The sequence below is a fragment of the Ursus arctos genome, unplaced genomic scaffold, assembly GCF_023065955.2.
Source record: "Ursus arctos isolate Adak ecotype North America unplaced genomic scaffold, UrsArc2.0 scaffold_21, whole genome shotgun sequence".
In the NCBI taxonomy this organism is placed as follows: Eukaryota; Metazoa; Chordata; class Mammalia; order Carnivora; family Ursidae; genus Ursus; species Ursus arctos.
The window spans coordinates 40,408,791-40,431,568 of NW_026622886.1; the positions used below are offsets into that span (position 1 = coordinate 40,408,791).

Here is a 22,778-nt window from a genome sequence, read left to right on the forward strand (position 1 = left end):
GTGAAATCTATTCAAAAAGCTAAATACAAAGCAATTCAGTAGTTTCTGACACAGCCAGACAAGAGACGTCACCTCCTGGAGAACATCCAGACTGTAGGAGATCCATCCACAGCCTACCTGGCCCACTTTTGTTGATAACCTCTGACATGTGAAGTCTGTTGGAGAACCCCTGATATAAAGCCATGGTAGCTTCATTCTGCATTCTCTGTCCATGGTTTTGTCAAAGTCTCCATGCTTTCATCTTCAGAGGGTGGTTCTAATGGACTGGGGCGTGTCCCCAGAGCACGTGCGATCTGCTCTTCACTTCCCCACAATCTTTGAACTGCAGATTCCTTGTTCTCCCAATGAGGAGAGTGATTCCTACCCTCATGTAAGAATTAGATCACTCTATCATGGCTAGAAGTAGAATTTTCTGAATTGAATTTTTTAAAAAATATTTCATTTTTATTTTTCTTTCTTCATTTTTAAGTAGACTCCATGCCCAGTGTGGAGCCCAACATGGGGCTTGAACTCACGACCCTGAGATCAAGACCTGAGCTGAGATCAAGAGTTGGCCACTCAACTGACTGAGCCATCCAGGTGCCCCTAAATTGAATTTTAATGATGTTCAGAAAAGAGAAATAAGGTGCAGCACCCTCCAATTTCCTTCTCTTTCCGCAAGTGTGGAGCCCAGGGAGGCACCTCTCTGCCCTACCCAAAAAGTAGACACACCCAGGCAGCCTGCCCCCACAGCTTGTTGGCCAGATATGGTACATGTGCTCATGACAATCATTGGCTTAGATCAGGGATGGGAGAACTTTTCCTGTAAAAGCAAAATAGTAAATCGTTTAGGCTTTGGGGGCCACATATTACCTCTGTTGCTTATTTATTCTTCTCCATCTTCCTCCTCCTCCTCCTCTTCTATCCTTTGAAAGTATAAAAACCTTTCGTAGCTCATGGGCTTTATAAAAACAATGTGTGAGTCAGATTTGGGCCGTAATTTGCCAACCCCTGGCTTAGATCATTCACAGTTCATTTTCCAGCAGGAGGCACAAACAAAATTCTGTGAGCGAGATTAAAAGGGAATGGTTTTGTGGGCAACTAATAAGATCTGCTCTGAATGGCCAATGTATTCAGCATTGAGAATAACCCAGACTCCACAAAAATTACATTTAAAATTAAGTTTCCCTATCAACCATGAGTTGTTACAGCAAAACCATGCCCCCACACATGCATCCCCATTAGAATGACATCCCCAAGAGAATGATGCATTTGTCACAACTGACTATCTACATTGTTGTTAACTATTTCTTGATGACAATGAATTTCTTTTATTACGATAAAAAGTAAATCTCTGTATCCCATCTTATGGGCCATCTCAGATTCTCTTGGCCTCTCTTGTTCCCCAACTGTGATCACTTCGCCACTTTAGACCCAGAAAAAGTGCTGTGGGGCAGACTGTGGAGTCTTTCTTCCCCCGAAGTGCTGAATGGGCCAGGTAATACTCAGAGGCACAAGAAGTTAACTCCCTGTGAGGCAAAAAAATTTTCATATAATACATTGCATTTGAAAAGAATAAAAGAACACATTGATTCAGGGCAGAACCTCTGGAAGACATGAGCACCAGAACAAGTTTGTGGGAAGGATGAGACCTCTTACTAGCTGATTCCTGCCATCAGAGAGCACCCAGGCTTGCAATACAAAAAACACAGTGTGCTTAACTGCAGTCAAGTGAAGAGCTGCTGTGCAGGAAGTAAGGAGAAAAGATGCAGAACACGAAGGAGTAGTAGCCAGCATCACTGCCCAGAGAGCTGCAGACAAGGTTCCCATCAGGCCCAGCCGGTCAGCTGAGCTGATCCGTCTATACCCTTCTGGCTGGGTGTGAGATGCAGAGGAGAGACAGGAAACAGTAGAGAAAACAGGGGTGGGGGGATGCCCACGGTGGGCCCTGTGAACCTTCTAGACAACATGAGAAGATAAAGAGCTGCTTGGGGCTGGCCAGCAGAGCTCACAAGGGGTCGAGAAAGAACCCTTGAGAGGCCCTCCCTGGCAGTTTATTGGGTCAGCACCCAAATTCCTTCCGCCCTCTTCCTTTGAACCCTGACCGCCCTTTGGTCTTTCCTCCCTCACGGGGCATTGGGTGGTCATCGTGTTGGGGTGTACCCAGTAACCAAACACTATTTATTGAACACCTACTGTGTGCCAGGCAGTCTTTAGAACAAGTGTAATAGCGATGAACAGCCAGACAAAAATCCCTGCTCTGAGAGAGTATAGATTTTAGTGAAAGGAGATAGACAGTAAACAAAATGCATAAGTAAAATATATCATATGTTGGATAATGACAAGGGCTTTGAAAAAGAGAAAACAGAAAATGAGACAGTGGAGCTGGGAGTGGGGTTACTTCTATTAGGGTTGCGTATTGCTTTGCTAGGGCCGCCATAACAAAGCCCCACAGGCTGGGGGGCTTCAACAACAGAAATTTATTTTCTCATCATTCTGGAGGCCGGAAGCCTGACATCAAGGTGTCGGGAGGGTTGGTTTTTCCTCAAGCCTCCCTCCTCAGCTTGCAGGTGGCCTCTGTGTATGTCTGTGTCTTAATCCCCCTCTTCTTATGAAAACACTAGTCTTATTGGAGTAGGGCCTACCCAGAAGACTTCATTTTAACTAAATTACCTCTTCGAAGACTCTATCTCCAAATACAGTCACATTGTAGCTTAATGGGGGTTAGGGTTTCAACATGGAAGTTTTGGGGGAGGACAACATTCAGCCCATAACAGATATCCTGGGAAAGCCTTGCTGAGAAAGTGGTATTTGAGCCAAGTCTTGAAAGATTTGAAAGAGCTGGCCATGCAGACATCTGGAGGAAAAGCATTTCAGGCAGAGGGAACAGCAAGTACAAAGCCCTGAGACAAAGGTGTGCTTGGTGAATTCGAAGAGCAACAAGGAGGTGTTGTGAGAGCAAGGGGACAGCAGTGGGAGAAGAGTCCAGAAAGGTAAGGGGAACAGGCAAAAGCAGGTAGGCCCTTAAGCCATTGAAGGGACTTTGGCTTTTACTGTGAATGTGAGGGGAGGTCCTTAAGGGAGGAATCGTGGTGCTAGTGGTCTGCAAGTACAGGTTCAAATGCATTGCTCGCTCAGTCTGAGTAAAGTCTAGCAGGTGTTTGTGCTGATTTGCCGCGGGGCCCCAGGGCTGAAGAGACAGACCAATGATTAATCCATTTTGATGGAAATGATACATGTATTCCTAGGACTCTCACAATATGATTTCTAAATTCCATCTCTGCTCTTGCTGTTATTACTGCAAACCTTATTTTTAATGTACTTCAAAAATGAGGTAGAAAGGCTATTTTTAAGTCATATGTGCTTTGACAAAGTTTTGGAGGATGCCTGGATTTGGGCCTTGTTCTTCCTTCCTCTCCCTTTTCTCTAGTTGAGCTCAGGGAAGGGGACAGCAGCAGAGATCTGTTTTCTGTCATCCTTTGTGGTGGGTTATGATAATCTGCTTCTGATTTTTTATTTTTAAAATCATGGTTAGGGTATCATATTCTTTGCAGGATTTATGGAGGATGTGCCTTTCATTGCCAGAGAATGAATGGCCAATACGGATGATCCCAACGTGTCGAAGCTGCAAATGCTAAGATAGCCAAAAACCTACAGAGTTGCGAAGAAGATTGATACTGAAAAATAGCTATTGGAATGTATAATAATTTTTAAATAGTAGGTTTATTTCCATACTTCCCATCAGAAGACCTTGGAGTCATACATAAATAATATTTACTTATAAACCCAGAGGCAAAATGGTCCAGTGGAAATACCGTTGGGTTTGTTTTTCGAAGACACGGGTCAAGCCTAGGTTTGCTCCTTCCTGGCTCTGTGCCTTCCAGGAAGTCATTTTACCTTTTTTCCATCTCAGCTCTCCCACCTGCAAACTGGAAAAAGCAAGACCCCCTTCACCTCTTATAGAATTTTGGGAAGAAAAGTAAAGGAATGCTTCGTGATGTTTAATATAAAGTTAGATATTTTTACAATGTCTATGCAAGGGCTATCAAATCCCACAAACAATCGTTTTACTCTTTCTTATGTTTTTTTCTTCTTGTTCCTTTTTCCTTAGTCCACTGTCCCATCTCTTGTTGTCTGTAGTGTCCATCACAACCTCCGACATTCCTTGTGTCCTGCTCTGCAGTGTGGTGGGAGGCTTCACAGGCAGTGGTAAACACAGGGCTCTGGGGTCCCATGAACATGGATGGAATCCCCTGCCTCTTTGATCTAAGGCTCACTTGGGCTTATGATTAAACTTCCTTGGATTCTGTAAAATGGAGTAATACCAGATGTTCTAAAACTACCCACATTTCCAAATATAATGAGAAGTATTTAGCTAGTCCCGATACTTTTGGATGTGAAAGTGGTCTCCTCCCGACCAGTCTGTGGAATATTAATGTGTCACACATGACAGTCTAGGCCTCTCTTAATTCCATGAATTCTAGTTTCAGCAGAAGAGCAAGTAGCCAGGGCATGATTTCACCTCTTGAGAAAGCATTCAGATGGATCTCAATATGTTTTAAAAATTGGATGAAGTAGGATTCTCTTCCTCTTAAGAATGTTTTTCTAGAGCTACTAAAATGTTCACATTTGCACTATAATTGAGAAAAGATCTCTTCTGGATTGAACAAGAAGGGAAGGGGCACGACCTCAGATAAGGCTTGGTGTGGCTATGACTCAGAGGTGGCTTCTTTCCCTCCTGCTGCATCAGCAGCTGGGCTCTCCTTGCTCTCTCTTTCTCCCCTTCTTCTTTCCTCCTCCTTTCCTTTCTTTCCCTTTCCTTCTTTTTTTTTTTCTTTTATTGAGGTGAAAGTCACGTAATATAAAATTAACCACTTAAAAATGAGCGACTCGTTGGCACTGAGTACATTCATAATGTTGGGCGACCACCACTTCTATCCAGTTCCAAACCTGAATCACCCCCAAAGGGAACCCAGCAGTGACTCCCTATTGCCCCTCCTCTCAGCCCTGGCAACCATCAAACTGTTCTCTGTCTCTATATATTTACCCCTTCTGGATATTTCCCAGAAGTGAAATCATGCAATATATGACCTTTTGTGTTCAGGGTCTTTTATATAGCATATTATTTTCAAGTTTATCCATGCTGTAGCATGTCAGTACTTCCTTCCTTTTTAGGACTAACATTCCATTGCATGGATATATTACATCTGGTTCATTCATTCATTCATTCATTCATTCATTCATTCACAGATATTTGGGTCCTGTTTTCTTTTTAAAGAGTCTAAGTCAGATGATACACCTCCTTTGCATAAATCTGCCATATGACCAAGAGCAGAAGCTGAAGTCCCACTAGTGGCTTTAAAGGCTGTGACCTGTGTCCACATTTCCTCTTTGACATCACATTCTTCCGTCCTCCTCACTTGCTCTGGTTTGATCACACAGTCTTCCTAGCTGTACTGAACACGCTAACATGCACCTCCCCTAAGGTCTTTACATTGACTGTGACTTTTGACTCAATAGGTATCCCCATGACTTACTCCTTTACTTCATTCTACTGTTGCTTAAATGTTACCTTTCCATCGAGCCTTCTGTGATCATCCTGTTTACAACCCATCCCCATCTGAACACCAACACCCCCCTTATTCTATTCCATTTTCTCCAAAACATCTATCAATTCCAACTGTATGTAACTCATTTATAACTTACATAAGTTATATCAATTCTGTTTATATATTTTCTGTCTTCTCCCACCTCCACTACCACAAGAATGTTGTATGAAATCTTGTACCACAAGAATGTTTTGTTTGTTGATGCTCTTAAGCCCCAGGAAGCCTGGGAGATAACCAGCACTCAAAGAATATTTGGTGACTGAATGAATTAATAATGCAGGGGGAAAACATAGAGTACAAGCCACCTAGCATGGGGCAGGGAACACAGGCTGAGATTCTCGGAGGATTTTCATGGGCTTTTCCTCTTCATGTTGTTCCATGAATCCAGCTTCCATATCCCCTTTCTTTCCTATCCAGACCATTTATAGCACTCTTCATTCCTTCTCTAACCTGGTGTCATCCGTCCCTCTGATGATGTAAACACGAGGTAAACATCTTCCCTGGGTGGAATTGTCTGATAGAGGGGGACCAACCTTTTCTGAAAGGACAAAACCAAGATATCACTGTGTTGAGTATTTTGATCAGTCTATGACTATTTCTCATCTATATCTTCTGGCTCTATCCTGGAAAAGACCTATTGGATTTCAGGTTTTTTAATGGAATAACTGGTTTAAAATGGATCCACCTACTTGTTATTTATAACTATATAGATTTTAGGATATATGATCCTAAGGAATTATGCCAATCACCGAGGCCATTAAACATCATATTTCAACAAATTTAAGATACCATACATTCAAAGTTGCAGAGGGTCATGCCCTCATGAATGGGACTTGTGTCTTTATAAAAGAGGTTCCAGAGAGATCCCTCAGCCCTTCTACCAGGTGAGGACATGGGGAGAGGTTGGCTGTCTGCAACCCAGAGGAGAGCCTTTCCAGAGTGTGACCAGACTGACACGTGGCTCTTGGACTTCCCAGCCTTCAGAACGGTGAGAAATACATTTCTGTTGCTTACGAGCTATCCAGTCTGTGGTATTTTGTTATAGTGCCTGGACAGACTGAGACACATTTATTATCTGGACAATAATAATGCAATAGTTACCCCTTTCAGAGTGCATCTGTGGCTGCCATTGTGCTGAGGAGTTTACTGATATCACCCTATTTGTTGCTCATGACAGCCGTCTGAAGTAGGTTCAATTATTGTACCATTTTAATGGTGACAAAAACTGAAGCTTGGAGAGGACTGGTAATATTCCCATGGCTATACAACTAGTAGCATAGTTGGTTCTGAGTTTCGAAACCAAATCGCCTTGTAATTAATAGCCATTTTTATATAGTTCTGTATAAAGAACTTATAGAAGTAGTAAAATAAAAATACATCCAGATGAGCAGAGACTTTGTTTCAAACTGATGCCCCAAGGACATTATGTACTTATTCTAATGGTTCTTCTGTTATTTGGGACACTTTTGGAACCCCCTTTGGAAATTGTCTTTAGGACGTGTATTTTGCATATCATCTTTATATTAATCATTACTCATCCTTTGAGGTCAGATTTGATTGCTGGAAGGACCCTAATGGGGCAGATCCACCAACTACAGCGTAGGATGACTATAATCAACAGGGTGCTATAGTTCTCGGTCATAAGGAAATGACCAGTTTCCTTGAGTCGGTTGTAAACCAAAGCAGAGGCATCCTTGGGATGTGTACGACCTTCCTTGGGTCATGATCGTTGGAGAGACATGAGACGTTTATGTGAATGCAGCTAGCAGGAGTTCAGAAACAGAACATACATTGACTTCATTTATCAATATCAGCAGTTTGCATCACACTTATGTTTTGTTGGTACACACCAGGATTAGCTGCTCAAGGCAGCGTACAGCTCCTGGAAGTATTCTGTGTGGTCCTTTCAGTGCACCCACACAGTGTGTAAATAGGCTATATAATTAGGCAGATTTTAGGCTTGGTGGCAAAATAAGCAATTTAGTCCCACTTGCCCTCTATGCACCCACTCCGGGTGTTTATGTTAATCCAACACCCTCTGGTGTTGTCTTTGACCCCTGGTGTTCATACTCTTTTGTCTAAAGGAATTTTGAATAATAGGCATTTACTCAGTTCAAAAAACCCTAAAAAACAACACACCTTAGGGTACTTCATGTCCCAGTTCAAACTTAAAGCTTAAGCTACTCCCAGCAAATAATAATTCTTCCTTTTCCTGAATTTTTCTGAAATTTCAGTGAACTCCCCTTGGCTCTCCCAAGCAGCTGTCTTCTGCTGTAGCTCTTTGTGGGACAGTTCTCATCTCACTTCAGAGCGTGTGTCTTTATCAGCAGAGGCGGTCCTGTGGAGATGAGGCTCGGGCTCCTCAAATCTACTTCGTTCTTGAAACAGCAGGAAATATTCCCAAGTGCTTGGACCTTTCATTCATACTTTCTCCTTGCCCCTTTGCTAGACAGGCCATCTTGATGTAGACATTGGTCTTGGATTCTGATGTTTGTGATCGACCTTGCCTAGTTTAGACGCGTCTTCTGCTCATGCCCAGATGCCTGGTGTTGCCTTGCCCGGGGACTACATCCGCTCAATGCATGCTAAGCTTTGGTGCCCTGTCTCTGCCTCTCATTATATGATTCTGGGCTATGTCCACTTCTTCTTGGGGCTGCTACCTCAAGTGAACCATACCTAGCACCGTAAGAAGAACTGCGACAGAACTGAGCCCAGGATTCCATGAAGCATCTGCCTTTATAGCCTCCTAGTACCTAGCACTGGTCTTTGTATGGCAGAGCCTTGACAGAAATTTGTTGATGGAATAAATTAAAAAACAAACTGAGGGCTTCAGAGGGGAGGGGGTGGGGGACTGGGATAGGCCGGTGATCAGTATTAAGGAGGGCATGTATTGCATGGTGCACTGGGTGTTATACGCAAATAATGAATCATGGAACATTGCATCAAAAACTAAGAATATACTGTATGGTGACTAACATAACATAATAAAAAATTACTATAAAAAATAAAATAAAAATAAATAAAAAACAAAAAAACCCCAATGCAGTTAGAGTAGCATTTCACGACGTGGAAGGGAAAGTATTTAGTCAACTAATATCAGATGTACTTTTTTTTTTTTTTAAGATTTTATTTATTTATTTGACAGAGAGAGAGACAGCCAGCGAGAGAGGGAACACAAGCAGGGGGAGTGGGAGAGGAAGAAGCAGGCTCCCAGCAGAGAAGCCTGATGCGGGGCTAGATCCCAGGATGCTGGGATCATGCCCTGAGCTGAAGGCAGACGCGTAACGACTGAGCCACCCAGGCGCCCCTCGGATGTACTTCTTTAGAGGAGGCACCATGGGAGGTGTTGAGGATTCAGAGATGGGAGGTTTGGGTCTCTTTCCTCAAGAAATGTACACGCTACTCAAAGTCTAGAGCTAGAGGGGAAGTCTGGGTGGTCGTTTTGGACAGAGATGATAGCGAATTACCAAGCTGTGGGCCTTAATCCCAGGTCCTGTGCCAAACAAATCCTGAATGTGTTAGGGGAGTTAGAATTGCTGAGATGGAGAGATTCTTGAGAGAAGTTGGAAAAGTCCTCTCTTGGGTGTGGGTGCTGACTGAAGAATGGTGGTCCCTGAGGGAGGAGGGGGAGACAGGTGAAGGGCATGGCAAGGGAGACGCATAAAACCCACATGAGACCCCGAGCAGGTTTCCCAGGGCTGTCCATTCTACCTTTGGTTAATCTGGGGGGAGATATTGGTTAGAAAGGAGGTTTTTATTTCCATATAGGAATTAAAAACAAATCACACAGCCTCCTGGAGATCTTTTACTGGCTTGGCATGACTTTTAAAAATAATGAATCTGTTATGACAGGCAACTGAAATTCTGACTTTTTTTCTTCCAAAGGGGGCCCCCACCTTACCAGTAAACTTGAGCTCTTTCTTAACGCCACAGATGGTGTGGTCAAAGTTGTTTTGGTTATGAAGCAAGCTCTAAAAAAATAGAACAACCAAAGTGATCTTCCTCTGTATACACTGTAAGTTATCAACCACAGCATCTCATTGGAGAGGTGGCCTTCAGAGCTCAAGTAAGTAGGTTACCCGATCATCTCACCAGCACAAGAAACTCTCTGGCTGCCGCCAGTGACATGAGCCCAGAGTGGGGTGGAGGGAAATGCAGGTGAACTGCATTTGGAGGTCTGGGTTGCTGTTTGCTGCTCTGTTTCTTGCCATCGCCAAGCCCAAGCCATCTTCCTCCGCGAAAGGTTGTTACCCAAGGGGAACACTGTTCCAAGCTGTTGACACACTGTACGTCAAGGCAGCGTGGCTCAAAGCAACAATTCCAGTAAGTATTGGGCTCTGCTTAAAATGATGGCTGAAAGGACATTTGTCATTCTGGATGAAGCTTATTTCTCTTTGTTTGATTGTAGGAAGACCACATAAAAAATATACGATTATTAAAAAAGAAAACAAAAAAGCTATTTATGGTAAGCCAGAGGGTTTTTGTCTTTTTCATTTTTCTACTTGTTTGATGCTTTCTCCCCCGCATTTTAACTTTTCCAGATGGCCATTAAGTAATAATCAGGCGGGTATTTCAGCGACATTTTACAAAAGCTATTCGTGCTTTACTTCAGGCAATTTCCTATGTGTCATTTATAGAAAAACTGCAGATTCCAAGAACAGCTTCTGTCCTTCTTCATGGAAGATGTTTTCGGCCAACTTCAGGCGCAAGTCTGCAGGGAAATACATTTTGTGGAAGAGCTTCACAGCCTTAGGCAGCAGATGAACCGCTGCGTAAGTATGCACAGCAAATACGGTGAGTTTGAGCCTAGAACCCTACCTAGAAACCGGCATGTAGGAAGCCGTCCCCGCACCAAAGGGTGAGTAGGAAGGGCTTTCTGATCGTTGGCTTGTGGTCCAAATGGACAGTTTATCGTCAGCGAACCAGCACTGAATAAGCACGTGTAACTCGTAATGCCACTTGTTTATTATTTCTTACTGAGTGGCACCTCGGACGTATTGAAGATCTAAAATAACACGAAATGATCTTCAGTGTTTATTTACTTGTCATTCCCTGTATATATGATTCCCAAGATTCATTCACTTATTTTATAAATATTTCTTAAGGTTGCTAGACACTATTCTAGGCTCACTCTTCCTTCCTTCCTTCCTTCCTTCCTTCCTTCCTTCCTTCCTTCCTATCTTTCTTTTTCTTCTTTCTTTCTTTCTTTCTTTCTTTCTTTCTTTCTTTCTTTCTTTTCTCATATTGGTGAGGGCTTTTAGATTCCTTTTTTTTAATTATCTAATTTGTTTATAGTGATTCCTTTTTAAGGCATAGTCTCAGTCAAAACTTTTAAAAAGGGCAGTATGTCTTCTTTGGCACTTAAATTACATGTTGCTGCCCTATGGTCACGGTCACCATGAGCAATGGGGAATTCTTGGGGAAGGTAAAAGTGACCATATTTCTCTATAAACACCCACAGTTCTAAAAACCAGTGCAGAAAAATGAAACAAAACAAAGCGAAACAAACAAGCCAGGATGCGTGCCACAGTAGTTGACTTGCCTCTGTGGGGAGTGCTGAATCCTTTCTGTGATCCTGTTCGGGTGCCAAGGATGCTTTCCCAGCCTCTTGCGACTGCACCTTGCAGGAAGTGCGCCCGTGGAGCAGTGATGATTATGGCGGTCCTTGGCTTGCCAGGTGGAAACAAGCTCTCTACTCTGGGGTGTTATGGTCAGTGAGACTTAAACGCTGGGCGGTTGGAGGTGGATTTTTATGTCTTTAAGAGCTAAGATGTCTTTTCCTCGTGGTCCACAAAAGTGCTCCAGATCTCAAGTTGCAGACCGTAGCACAGACGCAGTTTATGGGGGTGAGCTGGTCAGTTAGGTAAAGAGCTCAATGAATTTGCCTTCTCCTTTTCTTTGGTTAGTTCGTGTTTAACTTATGTCCTTGTTTGAGACTTGGGTTGCATGGTGTTTCATAAACCCTCCTATTCCATTCAAACAAGTGCAATGAGAAGAAGGACAAACCAGTACCTCTGCAGAAGAGCGAGAATGCTCCGGGCCAGTTCCCTTACCTAAACCAGGGGAAAGAACCTCACTTATCTTTGGCTTTTTCTATACTTGACCTATGAAGTCATCTTATTAAGACAGTGAATAGTTTAAATAGTCTCTTAAATTTAAGCTGAATTATCATATAATTTTATATTTCATTCCCCGCCAACTGATTAAGTTATAATTACTCCCAGTAGAGCATTTTCACAGCTGAAAGACTGAAGAGGAGGAGAATGTCCTTCGGAGGACTGGATATAGGGGAAACAATGCCATGTAAGGCAGTCACTATAGCCTAGAGTGAGTCTAAAGGAAAAAGCCAGCGGCTCCCTGAATTTCAGCGTCTGGTGACAGGAATCCTTTTCATCCTGCTTTTATTTGTTTGTTTTTGTTTTGTTTTTTAAATGCGTTCTGTTTCTCTCCATTTTTTTGTTTTAACCCTGGTTCCTCTGTGTAGGTGCTACTCACTGCATTAGTCATCGATGTAATTTAACGTTATTTCAAATGAAGTTGTTAACGATAGTGAGGCACTAGAAGAAATCCTTGCCTGATTCTGTAGCGTGTATCTGGACACCCCCGAGGCCATGTCTATTTTCCCATCAATTTGGTTTCCTCGGCTCAAATAGCTAGAGAACACACAATGATAGCTATAAGCAAAACCAAGCAGTGTTCTAGAAGAAAAATTTAGAAAACATACGACTATCTAGGGACTCTGGTTTGCCTTGGTTTGTTTTTGGAGAAGCTTTTTGAAGACGCTTCTGTCCATAGAGATGTCTCTTTCAGGGACGTTGGCCACACAGCTGATGGGAGCCCCGGGGCGCCTCTCTGCAGGGTTGGCTGCTTAGCAAAGTGGCTGGCACCCCCTTGTGGCCACATACGAGCACACATCCAATCAGCCTCCCCAAACACCGCCTCTTTGGGGCTTTCCTTCTTACTTTCTCCCACCTGAGGCCAACCACTGCTAGCTCCGGTTAATTTGTCTCACAAACTGTGGCGTTTATGCCCCGAGACTAAAGCAAACACTTCTGTGAAACTGAAAAAGAAAACCAGAGGATGAAGCTGAGCTTTGGAAAACCTTCTCAGACATTGCTTTAGGGAAAGAGGTGCTTGCCTCTTTTGGCCAATCATAATTTTGTATTTCTGATAACAGAAGCTGGTATCTGTTTAATATAAATTTACTGAGCATCCGCTCTTGTCAGTGAATGATTTCTTCTTACGAATATATTCTTCTCATGAATAAGAAGGGAAGTGAAACAGACAAAATCGAACTTTCCTGAAAATGGTGTTGTGAAGACAGACAAAAAACCCCATCACCTGAAACAAAATGGTTAAAAGAAACGAGTCAGTTTTGTAAATCGACTTTTTGCAAGCTGGCTTACGGCAGGGGGGCCTGCTTCTGTATTTTCCAGGTCTGTACTGAGTGAGAAAGGTCCGTATGATTTGGTCCCTGCTCTCTGGAGGGGCAGGAATGGCAGGGGAGAGGCTCGAATAAAGGCTTGATGGCATGAAACAACACACCATATTCAGAAAGCTGCAAGTAATTGAGTGGGAATGTGAAGGGGCGTGGGGAATGGGAAAAGGAGGCTGGTTGGTGAGATTCTAGCCAGGAGATGCCGGTAAGGGCCTGGTTCAGAAAGGCGTGATAACACTGGCCAAGGATAAGGACTATATCCTGAAGAGAATGTAAAGCCATCGAAGGGCATGGCATGATCAAATTCTCTATGTTTCCAAAAGACCTCTTTGGTGAAGGTAGAGGGGTGTAAGTGGGGGGTGAGGCTCGAGGGAGAAAAAACAATGAGAAGAGCCTTGCAATAATGTGCCTGGAGTAAAGAGGTGGCACGCTGGTGTCATACGGAAGGGCGAGGAGAGTCTGAGGAAGAGAGTAGAGTCTGGGATGAGGCAAAGGTTCTTACTTGGGGGGCTGAGTGGAAGGGGGGGTTGTTCATGAACAGTATAGAAGGAGGAAGCTTGGAGGAAGGTAAGTAAGTTGCTTTAGATCTGCTAAAAGTTTCAGAGTTCCATGCTTCAGTGTAATCATAAGACTAGTATGTACATTTTCCATATATATTTTGTGTATGTTTAATATTAATGATGCATTTGTTAGAAGTATTGAGATATAGTTGACACACAACTGAACATATTTAAAGTGTATAATTTGGTAGTTTTGACATATGTATACACTTCTGAAGCCATCACCACAATTAAGATAATGAGCATATCCATCAGTCTCCAAAGTTTCTTTGTGCCCCTTTGTGATCCCCTCCCTCTCTGCCCCCGTCCCTCTGTCCCCAGGGAACCACTGATCTGCCTTTTATCACTATAGATTTGTTTGCATGTCCTAGAATTTAATGTAAATGGTGTATGTGTTATGCTTTTTTATGTCTGTTTTTTTCCATCCAGCATAATTATTTTGAGATCCACTCATGTTATTGAGTGCTTCAAAAGTTTGTTCCTTTTTTATTGCCAAGTAGTATTCCATCGTAATGATATACAACAATTTATCTATTCACCTACTGTTGGTTATTTTTTCCCAGTTTTTGGCTCTCACAAGTAAAGCTCTTACGAATACTCATGTGCAAGTCTTTGGACAGGTATTTTCATTTCTCTTGGGCAAGGATCTCTGGGAATGGAATAGTTGGACTATAGGTTAGGTGTACGTTTTGTCAGATGGCCAAATTGTTTTCTAAAGCAGTTGTACCATTTTACATCTTCACCAGGAGTGTGTGAGAGTTCATTACTCCGTATCCTTGTTCTCACTTGGTGTGGTCCATGTTTACATATGGCAGCCAGGGTAGTTTGGGGGGTAGTGCTGTTGCCTTGTGTTTTCACTTTGAATCTCCCCGTTACTGAGGTTGAGCATCTCTTGATTTGCCTGTTTACCAACAATACATCTTCTTTGGTGAAGTGTCTGTTCGGATATTTTGCCCGTGGAAAAAAAAAATTAGGTTAATTTTCTTACTGAGTTTTGAGTATGTGTGCTTTAAAATATATTCTGCATGCATAAATCTTCAATCAGATATATAATTTGCAAATATTTTCTCCTGGTCTATGACATCTTCTCATTATTTTAGAAGTGTCTTTTGAAGAGAAGACATTTTACATTTTTTAAAAAGGTTTTATTTTTATTTATTTGAGAAACAGCAAGAGAGAGAGAGGGAGTGAGCATGAGGGGGGGGGGGATTGGGGCAGAGGGGAAAGGAGAAGCAGGGAGCCTGACTTGGGGCTTGATCCCAGACCCTGGAATCATGACCTGAGCCAAAGGCAGATACTTAACCAACTAAGTCACCCAGGTGCCCCAACATTTTACACTTTGATGATGCCCAATTTATCAATTTTTTCTTCAATGAATCATACCTTTTGTGCCATATTTAAGAAATCTTTATTTAACACAGGGTCACAAAGAATTTTTACTATGTTTTCAACTAGGATTTTTCTAGTTTTAGGTTTCACATTTAGGTCAATGCCTTTTTGCAACCTTTGGGATGATCATGTGATTTTTATTTCTTAGGCAGTTGATACAAACTACATTGATTGATTCTCAAAGTTAAGCCACCTTTGGATTTCTGGGATGTACTCTATCTGGTAATAATGTGTTATCCCTAGCATGTATTGTTAGGTTCAATTTGCTAAAATTTTGTTAACAATTTTTGCATCTACATTTATGAGGGACATTAGTGTGTAGTTTTCTTGACTTGTAATATCTTTGTCTCATTTTTGGAATTAGTATAACGTTAGTCTCATTAAGTAAGTTGGAAAGTATTCTCTCCTCTTCAGTTTTCTGGAAGGATTTGCATAGAATTGGTCCTTTGAAGGTCCTTTTTGAAGCCAATGGTCCAGTGAAGCCCTTTTTGCCTAGAGTTTCCTTTATGGGAAGATTTTAAGTTAAATATTCTATTTTTTAATAGACATAAGGCTATTCAGGTTATCAATTTCTCCTTGAGTGAGCTTTGATAGCTTGTGTTTTTCAATGATTATATTCATTTCATCAAATCTACCAATCTTAGCCACCAAATTATCTATGCTATTTCCTCACTATCTTTTTAACGTTTTGTATAGCATAGGATGATGTCAGTTCTCGCATATTCTGAATATTGGTATTTTTTGTCTTCACTCTTTTTTTCTGAAATTTTATTGAAATTCATCGATTTTATTGATTTCTCAAGAAACCATTTTTAGTTTAACTGATTTCCTCTATTATCTTCTGTTTTGATTTCCCTGATTTCCATTCTGAACTTTATTATTCCTTTCTTCTGTTATATTTGAGTTTCACCTACTCTTTCCTTTCTGGTTTCTTATGGTGAAAGCTTGGGTCATTAACTCAAGATCTTTCAGTGTTCTCTTAAGGGGAAGATGAGGTTATCAGTTTGAGGGTTTTGTGTTTTTTTTTATCCTTTCAGTGTAGGAATTCAGTGTTATAAATAAATTTCCCTTTTGGTACAACGTTAGCTACATCCCACAGTCTTTGCTATGTTGTGCTTTATTTGCATTCACTTTGAAATACTTTCTAATTTCCTTTTTGATTTCTTCTTTGATCCATCGGTTATTTGGAAGGTTATCATTCAGTGTATATTTGGGGATTGTTCTAGACGCCTTTTTGATAATGATTTCTAATTTGATTTTATTTTGGTCAGAAAGCAACCTTTATACGGTTCATGTTGACAGATTCACTCCTTGGTTAGTGATATATAACTTCTCTATCAAAATTATGAGGCACAACTCTATCCTTCCATATGCTAAATTACATGGACTTATTCTCTTTTTTATTGATATATAGTTGATGTATAACATTTTTTTTTTTGGTTTTTTTAGTTTCAGATGTGCAACATAATGATTCGGTATTTGTATCAATTGTGAAATGCTCACCACAATTAGTCCAGTTAACCTCCATTCATGGACTCATTCTGATAAACAGTTACACTGAGAATTTTTAAAAATCTGCAATAAAGTTATACTACCCTAGTATCTTTTTGTATTTAAGGTATGGAAACTCTTTCTAGTTTTTTTCTATGACTGGAACATGAAGAAATGTTGAATGAGGGTCTAGGATTATTGTAGATAAGTGAGATTATATACACAAATCTAGGTCAGATGATTCTGTTAGTTGTGGAGACTACAGACATAGGACAATGTTTTGTGAGCTCTTCAGATATATATTTATTCAGGAATTGGCTACCTGTCATTTGTTTTTTAAAATTAAATGTCTGATTATGAATTTGGCTAATACGTTAGTCATTTTCCCTCCTTTCATGCAAGCTTTTTGGACACAAATTTAATTATGCTTTCTTACACTAATTAAAAAATTTCCTTTCTAGGTTTCCTACTAGCCTTTCTGGTCTTAGTAGTGTTGTGTTGATGTCTTAGAGCCCATACTTTTGCCAAAATGACATTTAATTTTTTCAAAATGGGCTATACTGATAATACTTTTCTCAACTGCTATTTTAAAGGCACCTGAGATAGTATTTGTAAGACCTCATATAAAAAACTGCAAAAAATAGGGGCGTCTGGGTGGCTTAGTTGTTAAGCGTCTGTCTTTGGCTCAAGTCATGATCCCAGTGTTCTGGGATCGACCCCCACATTGGGCTCCCTGCTCAGCGGGAAGCCTGCTTCTCCCTCTCCCCACTCCCCCTGCTGGTGTTCCCTCTCTCGCTGTGTCTCTCTCTGTCAAATAAATAAATAAATAAATAAAATCTTTAAAAAAAAAACTGCAAAAATTTAATTAATAAAATTTGCTTAAAACTCTACATTTGCTATCATACAACAAAGTTAAATTAATTTAATATTTAATGGAATCCCTTTTCTATCATTTGCATTCTGAGGGAAAGAATGTTTCAGGAAACCAAGACCATGGCCAGAGTAGGGACTATGTTAACTGTTAACCATTAAGGTCAACTAAAAACAACCCCCCCCCCCAAAAAAAGACAAATCAAAAAACAAAAAGAGATGGTACGATCCAGTCTGAAGTTATATGCTGAGGCCAATATAAGATTTTATGTATGGTTCTATACTCTTCCCGAGGTTGTGAAAATGCTGTATGTGCTTGTGATAGATGTAACGCAATAGAACTCTTCGTAGAAAGAATTTGAGGTTGTTCTTTTGAGAATACACTAGGAGCGGTTAGTTCTCCACAGGGCTATGCTGCGGGTAGCTGTCTAATCCTTGACGCACGTTTTTCATTTCCTCAGAATTATCAGTGGAGACGAATTCTCCATTTGTGCTTAGTGGTCATACACAGTACAAATTTGTATGATTATTCAAAACACGAGGAGATTGGGGTCACAAAATTACGGAGTGTATCTGTTTGCCCAATTGTTTTTAACAAATCAAAATGCTCATGAATGCCCAGGACATGATCATTCTGTTATTAGACCATAGGCTTTTTGAACCCTGAAGCCGTAAGCTGGTGCTTGCATTGCATTCATTGATTCATTCATTCAACGGACATCTACTGAGCGTCTAGAACTTTCTGGACACTATCCCGATGAGCCACAATTGCGCCTCGGATAAACCTCATTGGCTACGATACTGCCTCTGCGCAAAGCTACTGCTGAGCACTAGTCCAGAGGCTGCAACAACAGAAAGTGATAGATAAAGTCTCTGTCCTTAGAACCTTGAACAAGCTTCCAGCCAGTTTCAGCCCGTCTCAGCCTCTGCTGGGCGCTGTGTAGGAAGCAGGCGGCGGGAGGAGCCGGAGCAGGGCTGGAGGCTAGGGGCCAGACCGCACGTCATCGACTCTGGCCATTTTAGCTGCGACCTGAAGGGTGTCCAAATCCTCTCTGCTCGCTTCAGTCTGGAGCGCCGAGCTTCCTCTGCCTACTCGTCCCTGCTCCCTGCTCCTGCCACTTTATCTTATGCACCCTTCGAGGTGCAACTAATTGGTTTTCTTCTTCTGGAAGCTTTCTCGGATCTCACGGTCAGGCTGCGTCTGCTGTCTTAGAGCAACTGTATACTTTCTTAAAAATCACAGTGTTTGTCACATAGTATCTGCATTACTGTCTCTCTCAGTAGATTGTGAGCCATCACTTGTGCCCCAAGGCCATTTTTATCTTGCAGGCTACTTAAAAAAATTACATTAATTGGGACGCCTGGGTGGCTCAGCCAGTGAAGCAGCTGAATCTTGGTTTCAGCTCAGGTTGTGGTCTCAGGGTCCAGAAATCGAGCCCCGCTGGAGTTTCTCTCTCCCGTCTCCGTCTGCCCCTCCCCTCCCACTCTTGCTCTCTCTCTCTCTCTCAAATATACTTGAGAGTGTTGCCTGGTGTTATTTATTCCATGACTATCTCACACTTTTCTTTGAGCCCTAGTTATTCTAGTCCTACTGACAAATGGCCTGGAGTCCAGATCAGATCTGCTTTGGTCCAGTTCGTCAAACCCTGTGGCTGTGCCTGCAGTAAAACGGCTGACCCCATGTTGTGTGTTGCTTTCAGCAAATGCAACTGTGCACTGAAGTAGAAGGTAAAGGAAATCATTCCCTTAGAAATTTCTCTTTCCAAGGCAAGCCATCTGAATTGCGACTGTAAAACCTGGCTGTCCTCCTGGGTGTGTAGACATGTGTACAAGAGTGAGGAAAATGAGAACCTTCTGCATAGGATCTGTAGTAGGAGGTCATGTGCAGTGAATGGAACTCAGAGCACCGGAAACATCCCATACACCAGCACAGCCCTAGGGGCAACGCCAGCACCTGTAAGTGTTTCGCTGTGGCTGTTGTGGTGGCGGTGGTGGTGGTGGTGGTTGTTATTTTGACAAACCTCGTTTTCTCCTTTTCTACTCTTCTTGCTCTTTGATGGAGTGATGCCTTTCTTGTCCTTCCCACCCTGGTGTGGGATGCACTGTAGGTCGGAGTTCTCTGGGCAGAGACATAGTCAGCAGGAATGCCTTAATGATATTTAACTTCTGTCATATCCAGAATTTGGTTGGTTTCTTTGGCTTCTGACTTTCGGTGTTGAATCTTTAAATCCTAGCACACGCATGCTTGACGCTGTGCCATGTGACTCGCGTCTGGGCTTTGTAGTTGATCCCCTGCGTCTAAGAACCTGGAGATAGTGCCTTGGAGTTGGGCAAGTGTTGATTCTCTTGGTGAAGTTCTCTTTCATCCAGTTGCAAGATTTGGACCAATTATGTTTATATTAGATGATTTCAGGTTAGAGGGAATCAGCATCTAATCAAACTCTCTATAAAATAATGGGAAGACTTCTCTAAATTCTTTCCATAGCAACTATCTTGGCTGGACCTAGACTTGGTTATTTCTAGAATATCCTTTTGTAGAAAAACAAATGAACAAAGGAACACACACACACACACAAACCCCAACCACGGGATTTCTTCTGTTTATTATCACATCATCCATTTTCAAGTTGAAATCTCTGTCTCTGTCTCTCTGCCAATCAGCTAGGCCCTTTAAAGCCACCTCCAGCATTCCCCTTCTGTAATGCAGAGCAGAGATCTTGGAGCTAATTTCTCTTTGGAGCTGGATTTTGAATGTTATCGACAAGAGACTGGCTTAATTGGATTATCTTTTCCAAGTTATGCTGGTTGTTATTGTTTGTTTGTTGTTTTCAGTGTAACAGAGTGGTTCTAAGTACAGACTTTGGAGTCTGAATGTTTGGGTTCAGATCTCAGCTCTTCCACTTACTATGTGAACATAGGCAGAATGTTAACTTCTGTGTTCATTTTCCTAATCTGTCAAATGAGGATAACAATAGCACCTACCTTATAAGATTGTTGGGAGGCCCGAGTCCGAGAATATAATCAAAGCCTTCGGATTAGTGCCTGCTCCATCATCTAGCCTGATACGTGTTGACTGTTACTGTTTTCCCCTAACAATCTCCTCAGTATTTTTGTCTTCACCTGAAGGGGAATTGGGATAAGGAAGAGAGCTCCTGGACCTGCTGAATTTTTACCTTCTAATATTGATCTGGTATTTCGTTGATTTTCCTGTCCACAACTCCTGTTTACTGACTCTCTGTGTTCGTCATCATGTCTTTAGAGTCTAGCACTAAAGCCTGACACAATAGGCACTTCATCAACATTTGCTTAATGAATGAATGGATTCTTTCTGACTGTGCTCTCTGACCTTGGCTACCACTGTCCTGGGTCTGTCACGCATTGTTTCGGCCTCCCTGGATCTGGTCTGGGTTGAAATGTCCTCTTCTTAATTCAGGGCTCTTATCACAGGGCAGTCCAATGCGATGCTTGCAAATCCTGCAAACCAGACCTTTACCAGAACATTCTGTGTCTGCAGCTCTTCTGTGCTTAATCAGGGAAGCCCCCTTGACAAGAAGGATCTCTTCCTTCCTACGCAGGGTCTGACCTGAAAGCAGAGTCCCCATTTGGGCAGTTGTGACACCATTACCACCTTCACACCCCGTAACAGCATTCGGGATATAGCTGTCAAATCATCTCAGTTATCTCCTCTTGATAAGAAAAGGAGCCTGCATGCTGCCCATTCTTCTCGCCCTCCTCCTCCTAATGTTCTGGCCTCGAGGGACCTGCTGGTTGATGTTGGCCATGTTTTGATGGTTTCAATAAATGTTGTCATTTAGCTGCTTCCATTTCATGAGTTTTAATTATTATCTTTGTTCATGTGCCCAGCCCTATTTTATCACTAAGATAGGACCTCCCGTGACACTTTCTGCAAGCGATTTAAGCACTTAGGCCTTGGCTTCCTTTTCTGTAAATGGAGAAAACTGGCCTGTACAATATCCTTGGTCTATTCCAGCACTAAGCTTCTATGAGTAAAAACTAAAGAGATAAATTAGACATTTTCACCTTTTTCTTCCATTTTCTCTATTGAACCCTATGGAAATGTGTGGGCGAATAGAGGACAAAGTTAATGTCCTCCCACTTGATTTCTAAGCAATTTCTGTGCTCAGATAGGGACTGGAAATTCACCTCCATAAAGCAGACTGGCAGTTTCTCCTGGCCTGGCTACTGGCCATCTTCTCAAAATGCTGACCTGCTCTTTCTCCTTTTGTAGAAACTAGTTTCCTGGTCCCTTCTCCTGGCAATGAACACCTGAATATTGCACTATGCAATACACAGAGCAGATAGGGTGATTTTTCAAAAAGGGAATTTTTTCTTGTCGGTTCCCACATCTTCCATGTTTCCTACATGTCCCTGCTTGGATTGCCCTAGCCATGCTGTTGTTCTTTTAGTTTCTAGGAAGCACTAAATCTTTCTGCCTCAGGGCATTTGCACGCCGTCCCCTCTACCTGAGTTATTCTCTCCTGAGCATCCTCCCTGACACCCTCTTTCCTTTCTTCACTTCCTCATACAACTGGTTCCTTCTCATTTTTCAGATCTGAATTTAAATGTCATTCTTCTAAAGAGCCTTCTCTGACCACCCCGTTGAAAGTAGGTCATTCCCGTAAATCACTATCGCAGAGTCCTTGGCAATACAAACACTGATTTCATTGTAGTTCGTAATTTGTAACTTTTTGTTTTTAAATGGATTACCTGCTTCTCCTGTGAAACTGTAAGCTCTGTGATGACAGAAACCAGCTATTATTTACCTGCCAGTGCACACCTATGCCCAGGACACACCTGCTCAATAAATGTTTATTGAATGGATGGAAAAGAATTATTAGAAGCGTTTCCAATAATATAATCTGTGTTTTCTGTTGATTTATTAGATTTCCTGTGCTTCCTCAGCTAGAGAGATGAAAGCTATCACCAGGATGAAAAGAACATTTTATGGGGTAAGTATTTCAAGTCATTGTTTCTGAATACTCTGTTTCTTAAAATGTGGGAAATTTCTGCTTTTCTCTCTCTACTTTATCTGCAGATTGGAAACAAAGGAATCTACAAAGCCATCCGTGAACTGGATATTCTTCTTTCTTGGATTAAACAATTCCTGGAAAGCATCCAGTAACTTAAGGAGCCGAGTACATGGATTGAACTGTTATTTTGAAATATAATGCAAACCACCAGAAATACATTTGTAAGAATCTATTTCTTTAAAAAAGTTTTTGTACAAGTTAGATGATGCAGAATAGACGATGAGAATTTAACATAATAAAGTTCTGGAGATTTGTAAATTGTCACTAATATGTACATTTTCTTTATTTTCAAAGAATACTTTCATCCTGAACATGTTTTATTATTCCTAAGTACATTGTATAAATTTAATTTAAAGCTGTATAATCAGAATTAACTCACGTAATATTGGTA

General features: G+C 41.7%; 1 protein-coding gene across 1 annotated transcript; it reads left to right on the top strand.

The window, feature by feature from the left end:
• Positions 1-9,740: 9,740 nt before the first annotated feature.
• Positions 9,741-22,479, top strand: IL26 (interleukin 26). The gene is made up of 5 exons (XM_026499628.2): positions 9,741-9,911; positions 9,997-10,053; positions 10,226-10,360; positions 22,241-22,306; positions 22,393-22,479. The coding sequence occupies exons 1-5, from the start codon at positions 9,741-9,743 to the stop codon at positions 22,477-22,479; spliced, it is 516 nt and encodes a 171-aa protein (XP_026355413.1).
• Positions 22,480-22,778: the final 299 nt, after the last annotated feature.